Source organism: Andrographis paniculata, unplaced genomic scaffold (assembly GCF_009805555.1).
Source record: "Andrographis paniculata isolate CXL003 unplaced genomic scaffold, ASM980555v1 Contig79END, whole genome shotgun sequence".
NCBI lineage: Eukaryota > Viridiplantae > Streptophyta > Magnoliopsida > Lamiales > Acanthaceae > Andrographis > Andrographis paniculata.
The window spans coordinates 571,160-595,050 of NW_026137616.1; the positions used below are offsets into that span (position 1 = coordinate 571,160).

At 33.3% G+C, this 23,891-nt stretch overlaps 4 protein-coding genes across 4 annotated transcripts; 1 reads left to right on the forward strand and 3 right to left on the reverse strand.

The window, feature by feature from the left end:
* The first annotated feature begins 293 nt into the window (after positions 1–293).
* LOC127240301 (oleosin Cor a 13-like) lies at positions 294–996 on the forward strand. The gene has a single exon (XM_051258884.1). It carries the CDS (start codon positions 375–377, stop codon positions 807–809), a length of 435 nt encoding a protein of 144 aa, XP_051114841.1. The 5' UTR covers positions 294–374; the 3' UTR covers positions 810–996.
* Positions 939–5,934, reverse strand: LOC127240300 (ubiquitin carboxyl-terminal hydrolase 3). The gene is made up of 9 exons (XM_051258883.1): positions 5,786–5,934; positions 5,329–5,460; positions 5,147–5,185; positions 4,362–4,470; positions 3,789–3,847; positions 3,617–3,691; positions 2,550–2,598; positions 2,323–2,399; positions 939–1,525 (listed from the first exon to the last, which is right to left on the reverse strand). The coding sequence occupies exons 1-9, from the start codon at positions 5,849–5,851 to the stop codon at positions 1,439–1,441; spliced, it is 693 nt and encodes a 230-aa protein (XP_051114840.1). The 5' UTR covers positions 5,852–5,934; the 3' UTR covers positions 939–1,438.
* Positions 5,935–8,095: 2,161 nt separating this feature from the next.
* LOC127240357 (increased DNA methylation 1-like) lies at positions 8,096–11,337 on the reverse strand. Its single transcript, XM_051258992.1, has 7 exons — positions 10,357–11,337; positions 10,150–10,258; positions 9,964–10,052; positions 9,249–9,508; positions 9,038–9,124; positions 8,860–8,959; positions 8,096–8,762 (listed from the first exon to the last, which is right to left on the reverse strand). Exons 1-7 carry the CDS (start codon positions 11,086–11,088, stop codon positions 8,538–8,540), a joined length of 1,602 nt encoding a protein of 533 aa, XP_051114949.1. The 5' UTR covers positions 11,089–11,337; the 3' UTR covers positions 8,096–8,537.
* A 345-nt stretch (positions 11,338–11,682) lies between these two features.
* On the reverse strand, positions 11,683–19,971 carry LOC127240358 (ferredoxin C 2, chloroplastic). The gene is made up of 7 exons (XM_051258994.1): positions 19,769–19,971; positions 19,227–19,485; positions 19,075–19,138; positions 18,896–18,984; positions 12,393–12,461; positions 12,076–12,120; positions 11,683–11,934 (listed from the first exon to the last, which is right to left on the reverse strand). Exons 2-7 carry the CDS (start codon positions 19,461–19,463, stop codon positions 11,890–11,892), a joined length of 549 nt encoding a protein of 182 aa, XP_051114951.1. The 5' UTR covers positions 19,464–19,485; positions 19,769–19,971; the 3' UTR covers positions 11,683–11,889.
* Positions 19,972–23,891: the final 3,920 nt, after the last annotated feature.

Consider the following 23,891-nt stretch of genomic DNA (forward strand, 5'->3'; position numbering starts at 1 on the left):
AGGAGCAAGCAAAAGCAGCAAAATATTACCACACCCGTTCAAAAATCGCTGTTGATGTAGGACGGAGAGATCTGACCGTTGATGCAACATAAGGGAGATCAGATCATCAATGGACCGTCGGATTACAATCTGACGGTGGAGAACGCTGCAGAGCTCTCGAGGGACACGTGTCTCGGCGGAAGACTTCCGTGTCATTTAGAACCTGAACTCGCATAGAAAATCCAACACGTGACACGCCCATCACGTGACACGGCCTCCGCCATGCACACTACTCTCCCGCTATAAACACAGTATATTCTTCCCAACAACATTACCGCAACACCAATTAACAAATCGCCGATCGCCGATTAAATAACCGCTCTCAAATCAAATCAATGGCTCACATTCAATCGCGGTACGAGCAGCAACAGATGCAGCAGCACAAGCCGCAGCTATCGCACCAGGTCGCCAAGACCACCACCGCCGTAACCCTAGGCGGATCTCTCATGGTCCTCTCCGGCCTGACGCTCGCCGCTACCGTAATCGGCCTGGTGCTGGTGACTCCGCTGCTGGTGATATTCAGCCCCGTTCTGGTCCCCGCCGCCATCACGTTGTTCCTGATTCTGGCCGGATTCGTGACTTCCGGCGGATTCGGGGCGACGGCAAGCTTCGTGTTCTACTGGATGTACAGGTACGCGACGGGGAAGCACCCGATCGGTGCGGACCAGCTGGACCGGGCGCGGGAGAAGATTGCGCACGCAGCGCACGATGTGAAGGAGAAGGCGGAGCAATTCGGGCAGCAGCATACCAAGGGAAATCAAGGAACTTAAGAGAGGAAAATCAATAAAAAAAAAATTCAATTTCAACTTTTGAATGAAATAAATTGATCGTTCGTTCGATCGATTTGTATGTGGCTTTGTGATTTGTGTGAAGTATTGTTCCTTTTTCTGTAGTCTGTCTATTTGTTGTATGTCAGTCCTGGTTGGATCATATCATATCCATGTCTAAGTTGTATCATCGTCGCCTATGATTTTCTCTCGGAGATCTTTCTCATTTCATTCACTCTACCTTTGCTACGTTCTTACTAACGAGTTGCACAACAAGTCTTTTTTTTGGTTAATGCTCACAGTCTATTCACTGGCAAAATGACTTTAAATTGGATTAGTGTTGAAATGAGCCAGCAGCAGTTTATGTAATGTGGGGGCCTAAACCCATTGGTATAAATTTATTTATTAATTTTTATTTGGCCTCTATTGAGTTGTTTTTCATCGCTTGATTAGAGTGACACTAATTCTGAAAGTGCAAATAGAAAGGCTGCCTGATCAAGAAACATGACAGAAGGTATGAAAGCAGTAGCTCAGCTCCTAGTAACACTACAAACATAGCCGGTGTTTATGTATCTCAAGTGAAAGGAAAAAGGAGCTCCAGTGCACACATGGGCCGGGCCTATGGGCTCAGCTCAAGCTTTCTTGGATATGGCGATCACGTTGAAGTTGATTGAATCAGGGTTTTTCTCGATCATCTTCTTTATCACTTTAGCAGCGTCCTGAGAGAGAGACAATAAATAATTAATTAAATAAATGAAATATTATTTAGGACACATTGTTACCCTTAACGGATGCAAGCAAGGAAGGAGAAACAGAATGTGTTAAAAGACAATTTAAAACCGATGGAGCCCTTCACCCTTATATAATCAGGGAAATTTCAACATTACATGGGACATTAACACTCTTCCTTGATTATTTCGAAAATTCATACAAAATCTAAATTCATGCTCTGATACTATGTTAAGACGGAATTCAGGTTCTAACATAAAACAGCTCTAATACTATGTTAAAGACGGAATTCAGGTTCTAACATAAAGAACCTAAAACCAATTAATTATAAGTGGCGTAGCCCTTCTTCACTCCTTATAAGTCAGGGAAATCCCAACATTACATGATGAGACGCAAGCGGAACTGTGAATGAATTAAGCAGGCAAGAAAGGAGAAACCAAATGGTGAAGCAAGCTCATAGTAAGTGTTGCGAGAGGCTTCGCAATGATGAGGTAAGCAATACCTAAGATTCGATGCCGATGGCCGCTACAAACCATCCACCAACATTATTCAATTTCCAACTACATACATGCATAACCCCACACCGTTTCCTCTCTCTCTCTCCCTCTCTCTCTTTACACCCACCACCACATTTAATCAATATATCAAAATAACATATATATATATATATATATACACGTTTCTTTATTGTGAGTTTCTTATGTATATTTCTAGAAACTTAATTTCACATAGATCTCCAAGTCATAGAGGATGTCATGTAGATAGAATGTTAAGAAGCATTCATTACCTTCAATATAGTGCTTGAAGAAGAAGGACCGTGCGAAACCGGTCCCCCCTTCCTTCCATCAAGTTCGTACAGTTGTCCTGCAAACGCCATGTCGGGGGCATACATACATTTACACTTTATACGCCAAAAACAGGGAAATTTATTGTTTTATTTTAAGTGGGCCACATGTTAAGAAGCAAGACTTCTTAGGGGTTCGTTGGTAAAGAGGGGGGGTGAAAGAGACTCACCATTCACACTTGCAAAACAAATGAAGTGGGTATTCACATCTTCTGATGCCTGAAAAACATTGATAAGGATCCAAAACGATGAGTTTTGTCAAGGGAAACATATACTACCACACTTAATATATGTAGACTGCTCAGATTAGGACAAGTTCTATTTAGTATAGTGGAGCATAATGCAATCGTCTCCTACAGTTACATTTAACTAGAAACTCTACCAGCAATTGATAAACTACGAGAGAAAGGCAAGCATCTCAAAAACGATGACTTTAAAGTGATTAAACCATATAGAGATCCAAAAAATGTGAAAATTATATAAGTTCCATATCTCAGAGGTGAGTAAATCCTTTAGTGAGTAATGAAAATCATAGTTCCCTAACAAACATCAACCAATCATGTGAGATACAAAAATACTGTACTAAATTCAGCTATCCGAGGAAAATAAGAAAACCTGGAAGCTCCATATCGATAAGAGTATGAAACTAAAAGCCTTTTAAGCCTCATGAAAACAGAATATATCATTTTGACCAGTTTATTCTCTAAGACTCTTGCTGGTAACATTTCTTTGATGTATTACAAGCATGGGAGTATGATTCAAGAAAACTAAAGATCTATACTTTGGACCACCAGGGGAGTATATATGAGCAAATTATAGAGAAAAATCAGGTGTTTGTATGAAGAAGAAAGTAACCTAATATGTGAATGCCAGCTGATCACAAATTTCCTCTTTAAAAATTGCTCATCTAATTGCCACCAATAACAAAAAACCACCATCTATTCACCACCCTCATTTCTACCCAACTTTCTTATTATGAAAGTGTATGAACACCTAAATTCATAATATAATCAACCAAACATAGCATGACCTGTAATACCAACCTGAACTTCAGTGATTTCAGTGTGAAAATACGAATGTCATATGCATCTAAACTTCTTTTTTGTTTTTTTAGGAATCGATTTTACCAATCAAGTATTGCACATCAAATGAATCAAAGAAGAAAGAAATCGAAAAATAAATGCATAATATAATATGAAACTGCTCCTAAATTTAACTTGTATGGAAGCAAACTGACCTGAGTATCCCCAGCTGTTGCAGCTACAGAATGAGCAACTTCCATCTCCCTATCATTTTCAAGAAATTTAGCCCGCTGCAGAATAATTTCAAAACAATCAGGCAATAAAATTCATATTAACCAATATTCATTATAATTTTAAAAACCAAGAAAACAAAAAGCAACACCATACCTCTAATGGATTCATGTTTGCAGTGGATTTGAAGAAATTGTTGAGATAAGACCCCTCCTCTAGAGAATAATACAGTTCAAAGATTTGTTAATGACATACTCAGAATTATACATTTCATGCAAACACAAGCATGAAAGATAAAACAACCACGGTTTTTCTAGAGTGATTGAGCAATGAGCATGTAGATATATTGCATCTCAAGAGGCATAAAAAATTACTCGTATTTCTATCATTTGTTGTTCAAGTGTCAAGCAATCATCACCAATGCTCAAACAACTAAAGAGACTTAAGAAAACAACAGCCCATTGGAGACCATCAGCATAGGATCCTTGGCTGAATTAATCACCAGGATTAGCCAAAACTATAAGATGTGTTGATAGATAGCAACTTCCTAAAGCATTCAAAATGCAAATAGGGCCTTCATTATAACGATGCCCTCAAATGCAGGGTCGGATCTGTTGGCGTGTCTAAAATCTATCACCACCAACAGCCAAATAAAGGCTCATAGTAGTCTATTATGACCAGATTTGAATTCTAGGCTGAACTAGAACTAAGAAGTCAGGAGGAGCTCACCGAGTTTTATCTCAGAAGTGATATTTCCTACAGCATGAAGGAGCCCAATGGTTCCACAGGCATTTCCAACTGTTTGCTTCATAAAATAAACTCCATTGCTAGGATCCTCCTGTAGGCACAGACATAAGTTAGAGCAAGCTCAACAAGATTCATTGTATGGTGTAAATACACAAGAAAATGGAGCCACAGTAACAACTAATATGATCCAATTCACAACACACATCGTCTTACTTTATGACAAACTATCTGGAACACCAAAAGCAAAATTTCCCACAACCACCAAACCCTAAATTATTCAGTAAATAGGGTGTGAATACACACTTAACATAAACATCACTTGAATGAACAAAGTTATATCACATCGAATGCACTACCACAAATAACGTGCAGTTTTGAATCTATAACAGCATCAACAAAACATGCATAGATTCACCAGTGGCTATATGCTGAACTTCTGCATCACTAGAAAAATAGAAGCAACTAACAGGCACACTAGCACGACAACATGACAGAGCACCTTTTTACGCATTAGAAGTGTGCAGTGCATTTAATCAATCTGATGAAGTTACCCAACAATGATACAGTTTGTGCTATATCGTGTTTATGACTCAAAACATTAATTGAAATGGAAAATGAGGATTAAAGATTTACAATTCCAATGAAGAAGCAAATTGAACTCCTAAGCACACAATGGAAAACCACAACAGAACTCTGAATCCTGATAGCATTTTAAAATAAAAATAACTGTCAACAAATTATGGATAGAATGATATCATAGTACTGACCTTTATTGCACTATCCTGTTGAATCCTCTCTTGTTCGCTCTGTAAAGGCAAAGATTATCATATAAATTAACACATAAGGAACTTCAAAACACCATACAAGCTGCAAATTACTGTGAACAGTGATAATCAGAAGCATATGCAGAAACCAAAATAACTAGGCAAAACTTCCGCATACACCTCACCTTTTCCGTCAGTGGATAGAGAAACAGCACCGCCAATACAGGCTTGGGAACCATCTCCAGAAGCTCCTCATCAAGTCCATAAACATCAAAGCACTCTGCCTCTCCAGGCGTAACACCAAGTCCCCAAAGAAACTGCCCGTCACAAGTTAACACTATAAGTTCATAAACAAACTACTCACAGTCCAACGCCATGCTTGCTATAAGTTTCTGTTTTACAGTTCTTTATCTGTTAACTGTCTTCTCTCTTCTCTTATGGAAATCGAAGTGCGATTGTACAAATAGAAACGCAGTTCTCATTTATTTTACAGCAAAAACATATCGAATTGAAATCGAAACTTCCAGACTATGATCTCAAACAATAAGAGCATAACGACGAAGAATTCGGTCCCAAAATGTGAATCTATTCCCCAAAATGAATATCGGAAATGAATGTAAACGGAAGCGCAAATAAAGAAACCTGATTCATGACATCGGGGTTAGCTTCAAGTGGAAGCCATCGCTTGCTGGAAGAACCGTCCGCCATTTCTTCTCTGCTACATTTTTTTGGTAGGTTTCGGCCTATTTATAGAATGTTTTTTAATTTTGTAAAAATATATTTTGTCTATGGAGATTGAGATAAACTCCCTCCGTTCCCAAACGCAACATTGTTTTCGGCATCTCAAAAGATTACGCAATATTTTTAAAATAAAAAATAATTAATTATATTTCACTTTTATTTTACATTTTATTCAATAGCAGCGTTTAAATAAAATTATGTTTTTTTTTTATTCTATTATCGAATTTTTAAATTATTTCATATAATATATTATTCATTTAAAATTTTATGTTTAAAATCAAATATTGCACTATGGAGTTTTTTTTTTTTTTTTTTTTTTTTTTTTTTTTTTTTTTATGGCAGGTGACCTAACGCATTGGCTGTGTGAATCCCTACCCGTCATCCCTTATGGGACAAGAAATGAAGTATATTTTATGGGATTGGATTATGCTGATTTGTGTAAAAAATAATTATGTTACTTATTTTATTTATAATATAATTAATCTAATTATATATATAAATATTAGCCCTAATTAACATGGGTGTTGATTTAAAAGAAAATATAAATTTGCCCCTAATCCCCTTTTATACTCCCTAAGATCTACATAATTTTCTTATGTAAAAAATAAAATAAAAATAAATAAAGTGTAAGAACGATAGATTGGTGGTGTAAAGATAGAGGACCTTGAGATGATGGGTTTAAATCTCGACCCTAATATTATATTGAAGATAGTATAAAGTAGATAGTAAAATGACCAAATGTCTTTTTAGACAAGTATCAATAATTTTAAAGTGATATATTTATTTTTTAAAATACAATTATTATTTTGAGAACGATGAAAATGAAAAAATAAAATTATTATTATAAGCTAAGAGAGTATATTACTTTTTAAGTGTAAACTATCACACAATTAAACATAAACCAAAATACCAAATATAATATTGTATTTTTTGTCTTTATGTATAATTTAAGGTAAATATTTTTATATAGGACGGCAGTTAAAGTATTTGCTAACACTGCGCATACTGTTTATTTTAGCCTATTATGATATACTCCAATACAATATAGTTTCTAAGGTTTACTTTAGCCTATTATAATATATTCCTATACAATATAGGGTGTGTTTGTTTGGAGGATTGGATTAATTTATACTATTCATTCAATTTTTTTTCCCAAAAAATATCAAATTAAACACCTATTTTTCATTTTTTATATTATACTAAAAATCAATTTTACATTCAAAATATCACGTCAACACCTATTTATATCATATCATACAACTATTCAAATTCAAAATTTTTACTATTCAAAACTCAAAATCCAAATCCCCAAACAAACACACCCATAGTTTACAAGTATAAACAAATGCTATATGTTTTTATAAACAGTGAAATAGAAATATGTGCAATGTTTATATTATTAAATTTAAATCCCGATACAATCTTTCAATGTTTTTACAGAATCCACATGAACTTAAAAATTGTTCATCATATTCGAATTCAATATTCTTACATAAACTAGGTCTAGATTTAAATTCAAACCAATGTATATAACTAGTGGGTGTGCTTACTTGTAGAATTTGATTTTTCAATTTTTTTTTCTTCAAAACATCAAATCATACATCTAATTTTTATTTATTATATTACACTAAAATTAATTTTTTCATTCAAAATATAACATCAATATATATTTATATCACATCAAACAACTATTTTAATTACTATTCAAAATCAAATTCTTATGAGTAAATACACCCACTGCTATTTGTACAAATCCAATAATTAAATCTATTCAATAAATAATTTTAATTTACATAAAAAATGGTCCTATTAACAACAAATTTATGTAAATACACATGAGAAAATTGTAAAAAATATCCCACCTCATGTATACATCATTATAACTTTTGTCACGAATTTATCTCACTCGCAAAATATATCTTACAAGTTTGCAAAAGTCGCTATTTATGTCATTTAGCCGGTGGTGACGTTTACACCACGCGCAATCACGCACAACCAAAGAATATAAATAGCAACTTTTGCAAATATGTAGGACATATTTTGTCAGTGAGATAAATACGGGACAAAAGTAATAATAATGTATACATGTGAGATACTTTTTACAATTTTTCCTAATACACATATGAAACGGATATGATGGAACACAATAGGAAGGAAGACATATATAAGAGGAACATGGTGGACACGATAGGGAGGAGAAAACAGATCCCATGCATATATACCCACATTCATGTATACATACAATCTGTTCAAAAGAGATCCAAACTTCATTCTTATAAGCCAAGATAGTTCTCACATATTTTCAATATGTGACATATTCAACCATCTCCCTCGAGATGATAATCTCGAAAATCCATATAGGATCAATGTCCAAATATGGACGTCATGGCTATTAAGAAGGGATCCGAACTTTCAACCTAAAATCAATTGATATTAGATAGAATAGTCCTTCAACCTTATAAACGAAAAGAGTTCCCACATATTTTTCAATGTGGGACATATTCAACACAATCAACAGAAGAATAAGAAAGAAAGCTGCTAAGTTGGTGTTAGGAATTACAAACATAGTAGCATACAAACAAACAAACAAACAAGTTAACATCCGAAAAAACTCCTGCAGTTATCAATTTTTAGGAAATGATAGCGGTAATGCTTACTGTGATGGCATAATAGGTTTGTGCAGCCTCACAGAATCATGGAACATCACTGTACTGTGCGCCCTGATTTGATCCTCAATCACATTCGTCATGTCTGTCCTCGCCCTCGTCCTCATCTTCGCCTTGTCTGAATACAAAAACCCATGTCCTGATATCCAGTTCTTACTCTTCTCAGGCACTGATGGGATCACCAGATTCTTCACCCTCATGTCGCACAGCCCCTACCAATACCCATCTCAATTCAATTTCAATACAAATACATACATTATACTTACAAACATTTGTGTGTGTATATTAAAAAGTATATGTATTGCTCACCGATTGAATCGCAGCCATTAGCTTTGCACACATTCCTCTGCATCTGTAATCCTCATGTGTTGCTATGAAAGGCATCTCTGCAAGGCTCCTTCCATGAACCCTGCAAATTATTACACAAAACACACGTTGAGACATTCGTTTTCATTCCCATCATCAAAATGTGTGTAGTGTGTTGTACCTCAAGGATGCCACACAAATTATCTCATCATCCTTCTCTAGAACAGCACTGTAAAAGCCTCCATAGCTAACCCGTCGAAAATTCGATCTGTGCACCAAATTAAGTTATACATTTATATATATATATATACATATATACATATGCAAAGCATACTTAAATGATATGTGTTAAGTAATTAGGATGTGGTCTCAAAGACAAAGTGTCATCTCACCTGCAATTGTAGACAACACTTGGAATGATTTTTACCCTTGTGTGCCGATCTTTAATGGGCTCAAAACACGCTTCCATGAGCCGTCGTGCAACCACAAGCTTGGAGTTGCACATTGTCCTCCAGTAGTTATAGTCTTCATTTTCACCAATGTAGATGTTGAACTCCTCATCATCATCTATTCGGTGAAGAAGAGTCCATGAATAGCCTTCTCCCAAATCCATTTGTTTCCCAAGCATGGATTTTGTTAGCTTATCAAACACCTTTAAGACCATGAATTTCATTTATTTAACACCAATACCAAATTTGATAATCAAAAGGGTATGTAAATAGACATATATATATATATATATCCAACCTACTAAGAAGGGATCCGGGCTTCCAACCTAAAACTAATTGATGCAAGGTGGAGTGCCCTTCACCCTTATAAACCAAGAAAGATCCCATTTTTTTCCAATGTGGGATATATTGAACACTCCCCTTCGAGATGATAATCTCGAAAATCCATACCAGATCAAATACCCAATACAGACACCATGATTCTGATACCATGTTAAGAAGGGATCCGAACTTCCAACCTAAATCTAATTGGTGATAGGTGGAGTGATCCTTCGCCCCTATAAGCTAAGGGAATTCCCACATCATATCAACACAACCAATACCAAATTTGATGATCAAAAGTGTCTATACATAGACATATATATATATCCATCCATACCTCTTTGCAGCTTTGGTCACAAAATGGAGGAACAGGGATGCTATTGAGATCCATCCTTTGTTCTATCATTCTATGGCATTCCCAATGATCTAAAGAGGAAAGAAATTCGAACCCGGTTTAAAAAAGGAAAAACTTCAATGGAAAATATAAATGAAAGCATGTAAGAAGATGAAGAGCAGAGCATACATCTTTTATCACACTGAGGGCAAATGATCAAGAAATCATTTTCATGGGATGGTTTTAAGCAAAACTTGCACACACAATATGGGCAGTACCAAGAATCTTCCGGGACATTCTGAACAAAGAAAAAGATCAGGTATTGTCGAGCAATCTCTCCTTAATTTTCACAAAAGAAAGGACAACACTTGTCATATAATAAAGCTATGTTCTTACCTCCATCCCCAAGCACACCTGATGATAAGTTGAACTGCATTTTTCACAGCACATTAAGTTTCCTCCGTCGGCACAAACCATACAAGCATCATCATAAATGTCTCCTCTTGCCTCGACTGCATTAAACCTATGGCTCTCAGATTCTCCTGGCTCATTCCACGCTTCAGCCATGTAAGACAGCAAAGGGACATTAGTGTCTGAAATGAAGATGTTCTTGTATGGTTTCTTGCAGCTCCTCCCACCGTGAAGATGAAAGTTTGGAACACTGAAAATTTTATTGCAGCAGAAGCATAAAATGCCGTCTATCTTTAGGATCCCTCTGTTCTTCATCTGCCCAGTTGTCTCATCCATTGAATACACCTCTGCATTTTCTTGAACTGTGCCGGTGTCCACAAGCCACGCGAGAATGGTCGCCCTCACAGCCATTTTCTCAAAATCTTTGCTCTTTCGACTTCGCTGCCTCGTGACAGAAAACTTAAACTTCTGATCACAATCTCCATGCCCTAACAAGGAAGTGCGGCTGCTTCTGCACGCAGAAGAGTGTTTCTGCTGGGAGCGGTGGCCACTGACATCCGGCATCTTCGATTTTTTCTTCGCGGCGGATCCATCTCTTGCGGAAGCGCTATCCTCGACAGAAGGTCTCGATGTGCTGGATTTCACCGATCTCTCAGTTTGCGAACCTTCCCTGTTCTTCGACGCACAAATTCGTCGCCCTTCCGTCGTACAAACCATTTGGCGATATCTGATGAAATCCTCAGGCTAGATCTGAATGTTCCCTCTTGTCTGAACCATACACACCAGGTCTGATTCTTAGAGAGTAAAGAGTTGGAACTTGCCCTAAGCGCCAGAGCAGAGGAGGAGTAATGCTGCCTGATTTCTTTCTGTTCTGCCCTTGATTCTCCTCATAACTCTTATTTATTCTCCTGTGTTAATTTAGAATGGCAATTAAATTGGGCAAAAACTTGGATGGGATTACCAACCACTTGCCATAAAGATTTTGACTAATTATTACAGCTGTTGTTGCCAAATATTTGTGTTTGCTTATATATTCCAGGTGAAAATGAAACAGTATTTACAATCCAAATTTTAAATCAAGATGCACTGCAAAATTATTACAAGAAATCACACAAGGCAAATGGACCCAAGTCATCCTATTTTGAAGTCAATCCAATCTTCTTTGAAAAGTGAGCAATGTGTGTGTATATTCAACAAAAACTTGAATCTCAAGAACTTCATTCCATTGCAGTATTGCATCCCATGGATCAGCATATGTACAAATTCAGATATAAAACGTATACATTCCACTCTCAAAGAATTACGAGAAAATGAGCAACATCGACCGATACTTCTCATTCATGTCTAAGCCAAAACTGTTCGGGAAACATAAACATTCTTCTACTGAGGCGCAGAGTTAGTTACAGAAATTGGTAACAAAGTAATGTATCAGAAAAGAAAACACAGGGAATATTATACACTAGAGCTTCTCAATATACGACCATCTTCATCAAAAGAGACAAGAAGCAAAGACAAGGCTTACTCATCTCCCATGGCCAATTCCAATGCATAGTCGTCTCTTTCCTGCAACATCAATTAGAGAAGCATCACTCAATGGTTTTGATCCTGGTCAATTGAACCTTAACCTGATCCTCCTTTAGTTTCTTTTTTGTGTACTATGTTTTCAATTTTGAATGCGAGTAGAATGTAAGAGACATGACTTACAACAGGTCCTCGAGCAAAATATCTTCCAAACTGCAGCCAGTACACCTGTATATGTTTAAACAGATGATATTTATCAATATTAATAGCGCAAGGGATTAATTCCAGCCTATCCAAGTCCCACACAAAAAGTAAAATAAAATATTTGTATAGACATAATTACATAGTTAGATGTTACAGGGAGCAAAATGATTAATTTCTCCTGATACTCATGTGTTTGAACCTTCAATTTAGTTTAGTAAAATGGAGATTTGTTAAAAGCGTGTCATGGTAACAAAACTAATAGAATTCAGATGGAAGGTGCAGCCAAATTCTAATACCTCATCCTCATCTTGTGTCTCAACCTCCAAGTCGGATGATGGGAAGCCCACACAAAGAAGTGCATACCCCTACATTTCAGGAGTGAATGTGTGTTACATTTTACAAAATTTCAGAATTATATATTATTAATAATGAAACCACCGGCCATTTTATAGGCGCAATACAAACCAATAGACTCAAAAAATATCTAAAATAATAGAAACTTAATCGAAATTATAAACCAGATATCTAAAATATTTTACATTACCCCTCAAACTCAAGTATTGCATAAATGACTTGAGCTTGCCAAGAAAGATCGAACAGAATGTAGTCAAGATTGTCCATTGAGTCATAGTTAGAAGCAAGGCTCTCAAGCAATGGAATTATAGTTGAAAACATGGCTCTCGATGACATTAAAACCAAAGAGAAGCTTCTCAACTCAATTAGAATCAGATGGGATCTCAACACTCAAAAGCGGAGCTCTCGACAGAGTTAGAAATCAAGCTCTTAACGTGATTAAAGTAAAAAATTGGGCTCTCAAAACGCATTTAAAGTTAGAAGCAAAATTCTCAACGCCGTTAGAATCGAAAACAGGACTCTCAACATAGTTAGGACAGATGATTGAAAGCCAATCATAAACTTCATTAACAACGAAAAACAAACTTAACAGACAATAGAATCTCAAAATAGGGAAAAGTCCGGGTAACATAGCTTTGATACCATGTTATATTTTGCGGGATCTCAGAATTATATGTGTTAAGAAGAGATCCGGGCTTCCAATCTAAAACCAAGGGATCCGGGCTTCCAATTTAAAACCAATTGGTTTTAGGTTGGAAGCCCGGATCCCTTCTTAACATGGTATCAGAGCCATAGTGCCCGTATTGGGTTTGGATCCTATATGAATTTTCGAAATTATCATCTCAAGGGGGGAGAGTTGAATATTGTCTCACATTGCTAAATGTGTGGAAACTCCCCTAATATATAAGGGTGAAAGGCCACTCCACCTATCACCAATTGGTTTTAGGTTGGATGCCCGGATCCCTTCTTAACAATATGTTATTAATAATAAAATCACTAGCCTATTTATAGGTGTGATACAAACCGGATGGACTAAAATAATAACAAACTAATCTAAAATATTTAAGCCAAGATAGTAAAGCACCGCCAACTCATGTCAGCATCCCGTGCTCATGCTCTTGCAACTTTAAGAAAGAAAAAAAAGGGTGTAATCACTTTGTATTTTTTGGTGTAATTATTTTTTAGGTTAGGTATATGGATGCATATCGATAATATAAAAAAATTATATTTTGTGTTGAATTATTGATTTTTGTGAGTGAATATAGTACATATCATATAAATTATGCGTATTTATAATGTTTTTTTTTAATTTAATCGGAAAACATATCAAATATTTTTGTTGGGTGAACACACACGACTGTGTTCTTTTGTTTAACCAAAAAATATTACACCTGAGGATGGATAAATTTACCGAAAAATTTGGTATACCGACTTAACATACCGAAAAATACCAAATTTATCGAAATTTTTGGCATACCGAATTTTTTGGTACGGTATTAATTTCAGAAAGTTTCGGTATTTCAATATTTATACCTTACCGAAGTTTTTTAATTAAATAATTTTAAAATATATGTAATGGTTTAAAATTTTAACTATTGTATTTTATCTTATCAACAAAATCTAAGTATCTAATGCAGCCTAACCCCAATATCCCAATTCCCAATTCCCAATTCCAAATTCAATCCCGCCATTACTAGACCCACTCCTTTTGCATCATTTCCTTTGCACCCATTCTCATCCCGATTTCTCGCCGTCATCTATCCAACTGCAATCTTACTCTCGCCTTCCCCCGCCATCGAATTCTCGCAAGCGACAACAATCTTGCTCTCCCAACGCTCCAATCATTTCTCGGAGGTTGTAGGCTTCTCCTACATTCTCGTTGTCTCTCTTGCAAGCACGTTTTCTCCTTCCTCCGATGTCCACCACCGTTGACGGCAAGAATGCTACAAGTTGAAATAATCCCTCCCACGACCAAGGTTTGAGCGTAATTTTTTTTTCAATCACTCTTTTTGATGATTTGTGTTTCTTATTATTTTGTTTCTTGTATTGTATTTTTGTCATTTCTATTTCTATTTCTATTTCTTTGTATTATATTCTAGACCTGTGAGCTATTCCTTTCATTTCTTTGTAATAGTGAATTTTTCAAATTGATATATTTATTGAGGATGAGGATGCCAAAGACAAAAATATGAACACAATAAAATTGCTAAACGCAACTTTCAAGTAAATATGCACCAGTGCAACAACTCGGTGGCCTCTGTCATCTATTATAGCCATAACTAGATTGTACAAAACCAAGAACATATGCTTCCTGGTATGCTTTGGTGCCTTTCAAGTCCTTATTTGCACTAGCATATGTGGCTTGTTCGCTTTCAGATAACTGCGACTCTGTAATGTATTTCTAGGCTATCAAATTTTAGATTTTTAACATGGATGAAAAATTGTAATTCCAATTCCAGTATGTTGTGGTGCTCTTGGATTACAATATATATATATAAATATATATATATATATATAAATTAGATGCAGTAATTTAGCTTAATGTATTTCTAGGCTGTCAAAATTCAGATTTTTAACATGAATGAAAAACTGTAATTGCAGTATGTTATGCTTATGAGTATTTTGCTAGTTTTAGTTTTAATTAGTTGCAATACTAGTTACTTTTATTGCTCTTTTAGAATGGAGATTGAAAATCTTCAAGTTCATTGCCAATTCCAACTAGTGAGACACTGGATGAGTATTCCATTCATAAGCAAGGAAGAAAAGATAAAGTCTCATGTAGCTCCTAAACAAAGAAGTCAATATTAGTTGCATTGTGAAAGAGTTCAAACATCAAGTAATAGCAGCAAGCAATCAATCGAGCCGTGCAATTATTGTAAAGCTGAGATTCCTATTACTTGTGGAAATACAAGTGGACTCAAAAATCATTCGGTGAAAATGTGTAAATTAAATCAGCTATATGGAAGAGCTGTAAAAGAAGAAAGAGTCTATGGTAATAGGGCAAGGAAGTTTATTAATTTCAAACTCTTTGATACATATAAGGGTGTGTATTAAACCTTTTTCTTTTTCTTATTGCAAATAATATCATTTTTTTAATATTGAGAGTTTTTACTGTAAATAGTAACCTATTTTTTATTGTTGCAAAAAAAGTGTGTTTTGAAAGGGTTTATGAATTTTGTGCATGAATTACTCAGACTCCTTAGTTGACGAAAGGTTGCAGGTATGGTTTATTAATATATTCTTAAAGGAGAAAGCTGGAATGAAACTTTCAATCAATGATTAAAGAATGAGCATCACAATTATACTTGGACATCCATTCATAATATAAATTATATTGTGATCACAGCTCACTTTATAGATAGAGAATGGAAATTGCATAAGAGACTAATTAGTTTCACAAAATTACTTGTCATTATGGGGAAGAAATTGGTAGAATAGTTGAAGTTTGCTTGAAAGAGTGGGGGATAGAAAAAGTTTTTTCAGTAGTAGTTGACAATGCATCTTCTAATGACAGATTATGTTGATGTTTGAACGAAAATATTGCATTTGAGGTGTTCTTGTCATATTCTTAACTGATGGTTTGAAAGAACTTAAATGCATCGATATTAAGTCCATCAGGAGTGTAGTTAATTTTATTCATTCATCGCCTTCAAGATTGAATAAATTTAGAGAATTTAAAGTTCTAGCTAAGTTTGCTAGTACATCAACACATTAAAGTATCGGAGGGTGTTTGAGAGGATGGTTAAAGAATAGGTGCCTTTCATTTTTCTAAAAATAGTGAAAAATGTAAAGAAATGGCAGGGCCACCGAATGGGGAGGATTATGAGAATGCGAAGGCCTTTATACACTTTTAGAAGAAGTTCTAAAATGCTACTTTAGAACTAAGTGCATCAAAAACTCTCATTTGTCAATTCTATCAATCATTGATTGCACTCCAGATTGAAATTGAAAAAATGTGCAATGATCTTTCTGATCCAACCCTTAGAAAGGTTGCAAGTGCAATGAAACTAAAATTTGATACGTATTGGGGGAGTTGGGTTACATGAATCATTTGACTTTCATTGCCAATGTTTTGGACCCATAAACAACCTTTAAATAATCAAAGCGAGCATCAAAATATTGAGAGGGTCTTTTGAAAAGATCCCAGAAGTGGTTGATAAAAAAACATTTTGGTGATTTTGTCGACACAGTACAAGGGAATGAATGAAACCTTAAGTGTGGGAAGACATAATACGGGATAGAGTTTAGTGGAGATAGCTTTAGCGGCGGTGGTGGTGGTCTTTGTGATGAATTATTTGAATGTGTGAATGCACAAAATAAAAAAGATCATCTTGAAGAGATCTCGAATGAAGTGGATAAAAGCAGATGATATTGAGAAACGTCTAATCCATCTTTCAATCTTTTAGAGTGATGGAAGGGAAATGAAACTAAGATCTTATTCTTTCTATGGTTGAAAAAGATATTTTTTCAATTCCAAGTTCAACGGTGGCTAGCGAGTCCGCTTTTAGTTTGGAAAACAAGTTGTGGATCCTTTTAGAAGTAATTTAATTTCTAAAATGGTATAAGCATTGGTATGCACTAGTGATTCATTGAAGGCTACTGAGATGAACTTCTATAAGGATATCTAAAATTTTACAAAGAAATTGAAGAAATCGAAATGTGTAAGAGATTTAATTACTATTATTACTATTATTATTATTTTTAAGTAGTTTTAATTTTATATTATTTATATTTCTAAAATGTATTAATAAATTTTTATATCTTTTCATAGATGCAAAAGATATTAAGATTATTCTCTACTCAGATCCCAACTACAGAAAAATTATCTCTAATAAACTGATAAGTCTTGTAAGTTTATGTATTAAGCTTATTAAAATGTTTTAATATGAGGTGGTGAAAAACTTTAGCATTGTTGATAGATGTGATCGTGTGGACGGCGACCATGATAGAAAAAAAGTAGCAAGGTTTTGGATCAATTGCGACAACCAGAACCGGAATGGTATATGGAATGGAGTGGGTGCTAATTCTGTTTTAAGACAAAATGTGTAGTTGGTGAATGTTTTTGTGTGGCTTAAACTAATTCTGACTTTAATGATTATCTTTGTATGCTTGTTAATTGTGTTTTACGATACAGTGTTGTGTGCTGCCGTTTTAGAGAATGTGTGTTGTTGTCTGCTGTAAATTAATTTTTCTTTTAGAGAATGTGTGTTGCTGATGCTGAATTGTGTGTATGCTATGCTATTTTGATAATTATCCTTGTATGATATTTATATCATTGTATGTCATCTAACAATTCTTATATATCGTTACCATATCGAAATTCTGATTTCAGTACGGTACCAATATGTTTTTTAACATACCGATCGATTCAGTACAGTATACGACATAATTGAATATATTCGATACAGTATACCATCCCTAATTACACCAATGATTCTTTTGTTGTATGGCTTACTTGTGTTATTTCTATTGTTGGTTGTTCATATGGTATGATCTTTTCTAGTGAATGTTTAACCAAAGAATATTACACCAATGATTCAAAATGTCTATTTGTTTTCACTTTTCATAAAGAAAGATATTACAATAAGATAGTAGAAACATAATCTAAATTATAAACCAAAGATCAAAAATATCTTAAAAGTGTGCAATGTGTTCTCTGTCAACAGTACAAAACCCAAGAAGAATTGTGTGGTAACTTACAAGCCCTGTAATAACTTACATTTAGAAAAGAGACATACTGAAATCAACCTTTGTTGCACAAGAGGTTTAGGTTATTACCCATGTATATGTATTTCGTTCTCTTGTCTGAGGTTTTGAATTTATTGATAGAAATGATCTAGCATTCACTTGGATCGCATATAAAATCAAGGTCATCTGGATTCTAGGAGCCAGATAACAGCATAATAGATGATTAAAAATTAAACAAAATACAAAAGGTTGATTGGAGAGCCTATCTTAGAAACTAAAACATATATGAAACACACTAAAATCAGTCGTAAAAACAGATACACTGACAAGTGATGTGCATTAAACAAAGGACTGAACTGAGTGTTAGGAGATATGACCATGATCAATTCAATCATTGTGTTTACCATCCACAGAAAAGAGGAAAAATTTCTTTATGCCTGATGACCTGACCAACATTACTAAACCAGTAATCACTCAAGCTATCGGCCTCAGGTAGTTCTTTTTAGATAATGGAATATACATGTCAAGAAACAAGTTTAGGCATGAATTTGAAGCAAAGTTTTCACACAAACACAGACATGGGCATTGCCAAAAAGTTCACAGTTGTTCAAGGAATTAGTATATAACATGCAAATAATCATGTCTATAGCTCAATAATCAATCTAACAGGACTGCTAAGGAATGGACTACCAAACAGATAAGCATTAAAACTCTAGCAAGAAGAGAGAAGAATGGGGAGCATAAGCTATGAAAATACCTTATCTTTCAGTTCAGCAGATATCCCTAATGCTTCAGGCTGCCTCAATTGCCCAGACTTGACACGGACAGCGCAACTGGTGCAACAACCTACATTATAGAGAGTTACCAGACCCCTCACATCATCCACACACTATCATCAACGCATTTTGCTAAAAGTAGGAAAGAATAGAATAATACCATGCCTACAAGCAAAGGGTAGCCTTATATCCTGATCTTCTGCAGTGTGCAATATATATTGGTCCTACATGTGTTATAATTTTATCAGCCATAAATCCACAACTAAGAAATAAAGTAATGTATAAAATGTCTAATTGAAGCTGATATATTACCTCAGGGACGAAAAATTCATGCACAACGCCACGCTGTCGGTCGTGCACTGTGACTTTGTGGGTGGGAACTGACGGAGACTGGCTATCTCTGTTGGCTGCAACAGAGGTCTGGAGCTCTGACTTCAATTTCTGGCGTTTCAATGGAATGCATGTTTTGCTTTTGGTAAATAACTGCTTTGACGGTGCAGGTCTGTGGCTAACCGTAATGCAGACATTACATGGAGCTCGAAGGTCCATGACTTGTTTCTGATTCTCTGTTCTTCACAATGTAGACAGGACAGAATAGATTATATTTTTTTTTATAGGGAGTAAAAATCGTTAAATTCTAAAGATACGCATGATCCAGAGGGAAAAACTTATCATCGCTGAGAACTAATTATTCTGTGATATTAGTATTTTGCAATTCACAAATTTTGATTACGACCAGGATATCAACGGAGCCTTAGGAAAAATTAATAAATCCGTCATACAGAAACACCACAGCAGTATTCAAAAGTATTACCATTGAATCAGCTAGAGAAGAAAGAAAATGCAGCTATCACCTCGAGATAACGACGGTTTCCCAGCGTATGACAGCGAAGGCTATGTCGGAAGTGGTAGGACTTCTCAACCGCTCTAAAGAAAGTGCATAAGTGCTAGATGTACCCGAGCGTCCGTATTGCGGCAGACCGGAGAGCACGGCGCGACGGCGACGGTGGCTGAATTTCAGCGCTGGAGATAAATGGATATGGAGCAGGGAGAGTGGTGGGGGTTAGTTACAATTGCCTCTAAACTCTAGCCGTGAGATCTACTCAGATCCGACGGCCCTGGGAGCATCACGACGCCACTTGATAGCCCGCGAAATACTAAATGGGCCGAATCCAAGCCTAATAAACACATTCCGTTAGTTTTCATTAAATTGGGCCGTTCAAAAGTAGATAACCGTCCAAATTAATAAATAATACTCCAAATCTATTTTTATTTTCTTCTTTATGTTTTGTTGCTATCTAAATTTATTGTCATTTTTTTTATAAAAATTACCATTTTTTAAACTTTTTTTATCAAAAGAGTAAATTTTTTTTTTTTTATTTATTTTTTAAAAAAATTATGTCCGATCAAAATGAGCATACAATCGAACGATCAAGAGAATAAATATTTTTTAAATATCAATCATTATAATAATAATAAAATAATAACAAATCCAGCTGTTTTTGTTAGAAATTAAGGTGGGAAGTATAGGACATGACAATTGAAACATAAAAATCATTGAATTTCCAGGAAACTACGAATAAGACAAACATATCCACAGACGTAGCCAAGTTGGAATAAGTGAAGAAGAATAATATCTGAATTCAACAATGCCGACGTGTCTTATCACAGGGGCATTCGGTGTGTATGTCGCGTTTTATGTAATATCCACGTCACTCAACCAACGTATTGTTTTTTAGCCTCAGGTTAGTTAGATACGAGTTATACAAATTTTATTTTTAAAAAATGATTAAAGATTATATTATTTTTATTCCACTCCTTTCTATTTTACTTGTTCGAGTTTTTATAAATACAAAAATTTAGAAATATTATAATTAATAAATAATTAAGGGTTTGTTTTGTTTTATGTTTTTGGTTTAAAGACAAATTTTTTTTTCTATGTAAAATATAAAAAATTATGTTGGTAATATAAAAATAATAATTGTAATACAGTATATTATTAATGATACGGTCATATATAATTGTTGACGCTTTATTCCAATTTTTTTTATGGTGCGTGTATTTTTTTAAAAAAATAAATAAATTTAATATTACCTTCGTCCACGTCAATCTATCTATTTGTATTTGGCGTTGTTGTTTTTATCATTAAAAATATCCTTATATTTGTATAATTTTTTGTACACATATCATTACAGTAGTATTATAAGACACCAATAGAAGTATTTTTGTCGTTTTTCCTTGATTTGTACTATGTTTTGATATAATAATTAATATTAAAAGATTAACATACAAAAAATAAATTGATAGATTGGCGATTGACGAAGGTAATACTATATTTTACAAGCGAAAAAAAAAAATATATTCTTATTGATAATATAAAATTAATCAGCCAAAGAAATATATATTCAAGGGATCACACGATGAAACAGCTCAGCTAAAAAATTGTGTTGAAAATTGGAAGCACAGCACACTCCTAGAATTTATTATAATAGGACATTTACTTATGCTTTCGTCCTCGTACGTACAACGACTTTGGAGGATTTGACTTTCTCAGTTGGTTCCCATTATAACAACCTTTGAACAAAAAACTGTTAACAAAAGGGGCATCACATTGTCCACCGACATTAATAGTGTGTTTAGTTGTGTGTTAAGGTTAAGTTTGGCTGCACATTTAAAGAATAATGGTATAATGTTGCTTTTTTATAAAAATATATTAAGATTTTCATACAAAATATTAGATTCAATAATCATTTTATCAAAAATAAAAATTAAAATCGCAATTAAAAATATTATATATATATATATTTAGTATGCTTTGAAATTTATTTAAAATTGAATATTGAGTTAAAAAAAAATTATTTGAATAGAATTTTGATATAATACTTTATTAAAAAAATAATATATTTTTATTGATAACGATGCATAATAAATATTTATAATTTAGATTTCAAAAGCACAACCAAACACAATGGTTATGTATAGACTATTTTGCTTAAATTAATGTACTGTCATTAGTGTAAACAATTGTAAACTCAAGGTAATGTGAAATTAGTTCATACTTTTTTTTTATTTAAAAAAAAAAAAAAAAAAAAAAAAAAAAAAAAAACTAAACTGAACATGATAAAATTGATAATTTTAATGCAAATAGAAGGAGCAGAAAATAAACAAACATGTTAACTTTTTTTGTTTTTTGTTTGTTTTTTTGCAATTATTGTATTTAAAAAATTGAAATCGAAAAACACATGTATTTACTTGTGAGATTTGATTTTCGGTTTTACTATTTCAATTTTTTTTTCAATAAATATAAATCAAACACTTATTTTTTTATTTATTATACTAAACTAAAATTAACTTTTACACTCAAAACAGCACATCAATACATATTTACATCACATCAAATAACTATTTAAAAAGTAATATTAATATTATATATAAACAATTGTGTCAATAATAAAAAAATAATAATAATATTTTGTATTAAATTATTTATTTTTATAAAATAATAAAATATATACTATATATTTTAATAAAATTTATTTAAAATCGTATCGTCCAAAAATAAATAATATGAACAAACGTCAGTAGTGTCCATACACTATAGAGACGAAATTTAATTGGTTTAATTGATTTTATCCGTATTTCCAAATTGGAAGTTCCAATTAAGTACTCCCTCCGTCCCAAATATCGTGTTTGCTACACTGTAGACAGTGTATTTTAGAAGGCATGTAATTAGTAGATAATTAAGAATGTATTAGTAAAAATAATTATCCTATAATATAAATAATTATAAATTAAGATTAAGATAACTAATTAGTTTAATTAAAATTAAAAAAATTAAATTAAAAAATTTTAAAATAAGATTAAAGTGTGTCATCATTTTCCAAAAAAAGGAAAATGACATAGTATATGGAACAGATAGAAACGGCAACGTGGACATAGTATCTGAGACGGAGGGAATAATTTACTCCGTCATGTGCATCATATTTATCTTCTTTTTTCATTATCTTTCAATAAATAAATAAAGCAAAATTGAAAGAGACATATATTTGCTAATACATATTATAATTTTACAATAATGTAACCTATGTGGTGATCCTTATTTGTTTATTAATATCAAATTTGTATTCTACAAATATTTACACTAAGACATATTCAATAATTATTGTATATTACATTTTTTGTAGGTAATTTTTATTATTCATAATTTTGTTTGGATTAAAAAAATCAAATTAAATATTTTTTTTATATTATATTAAAAATCAATATTACATTCAAGATATTAATTAAATTAATATTTATATCAAATTGAATAATTATTTAAAATTAGTAATATATTTTTATTAAAAATTATATAAATTAGATGATGAATTTTTTAAAATCGAAACTAAACAAATCCTAGTTCATGATTACAAAGAGAAATTAAATAAAATCAAAGCTACACTTTAATATTCAAAAACACATCCAAACTTCGGATGGTTTTGTTTGAGCGTTTGAATTTTAAATTTCAAATATTTGTATAATATAATATAAATAGAATTTTAATAGTTAATTGATACTATTTTTAATAAGAATATATATATTACGAAAAATAGTCATATCAATTATATATATACTAAAATACAATATTATTTGAAAATCTTATATTTTAAAAATATATATTTATCAAAAAGTAAATTAAATATTATTTAAATAAAAACTCCAACTTCCAATTTAAATTGAAAAGAAATACATTCGTGCTCTAGAATATATCAGCAAGGAACAATTATCAATTAATTGAATGTGGTGGAACCAAAACCATGAGTGGTAATGCTTAGTGGAGGATGCAATTTAACCCTATTAGTGCTGAATGTTATATAAAGTTGGGCTATGTTTTTTAAAATAATAATAATAATAATTTACGTTTATATAATATTATATTCTTTTACAAAAACATATAATATTTCCAAGAATAAAAAAAAAAAAAAAAAAAAAAAAAAA

What these genes read in the sequence shown, in the direction of transcription:
- LOC127240301 (XM_051258884.1), top strand. Translation starts at nt 375, where the DNA reads ATGGCTCACATTCAATCGCGGTACGAGCAGCAACAGATGCAGCAGCAC.
- LOC127240300 (XM_051258883.1), bottom strand. Translation starts at nt 5,851, where the DNA reads ATGGCGGACGGTTCTTCCAGCAAGCGATGGCTTCCACTTGAAGCTAAC. An exon ending in TTGTTTTGCAAGTGTGAATG is followed by an intron (nt 2,400 to 2,549) that starts GTGAGTCTCTTT and finishes TGGCGTTTGCAG; the next exon opens with GACAACTGTACGAACTTGAT. An exon ending in CTTCAAGCACTATATTGAAG is followed by an intron (nt 1,526 to 2,322) that starts GTAATGAATGCT and finishes TCTCTCTCTCAG; the next exon opens with GACGCTGCTAAAGTGATAAA.
- LOC127240357 (XM_051258992.1), bottom strand. Translation starts at nt 11,088, where the DNA reads ATGGTTTGTACGACGGAAGGGCGACGAATTTGTGCGTCGAAGAACAGG. An exon ending in AGGTGTGCTTGGGGATGGAG is followed by an intron (nt 10,259 to 10,356) that starts GTAAGAACATAG and finishes TTCTTTGTTCAG; the next exon opens with AATGTCCCGGAAGATTCTTG. An exon ending in CCCTCAGTGTGATAAAAGAT is followed by an intron (nt 10,053 to 10,149) that starts GTATGCTCTGCT and finishes TTTCCTCTTTAG; the next exon opens with ATCATTGGGAATGCCATAGA.
- LOC127240358 (XM_051258994.1), bottom strand. Translation starts at nt 19,463, where the DNA reads ATGGACCTTCGAGCTCCATGTAATGTCTGCATTACGGTTAGCCACAGA. An exon ending in ACCCTTTGCTTGTAGGCATG is followed by an intron (nt 18,985 to 19,074) that starts GTATTATTCTAT and finishes TCTATAATGTAG; the next exon opens with GTTGTTGCACCAGTTGCGCT. An exon ending in AGACACAAGATGAGGATGAG is followed by an intron (nt 12,121 to 12,392) that starts GTATTAGAATTT and finishes AAACATATACAG; the next exon opens with GTGTACTGGCTGCAGTTTGG.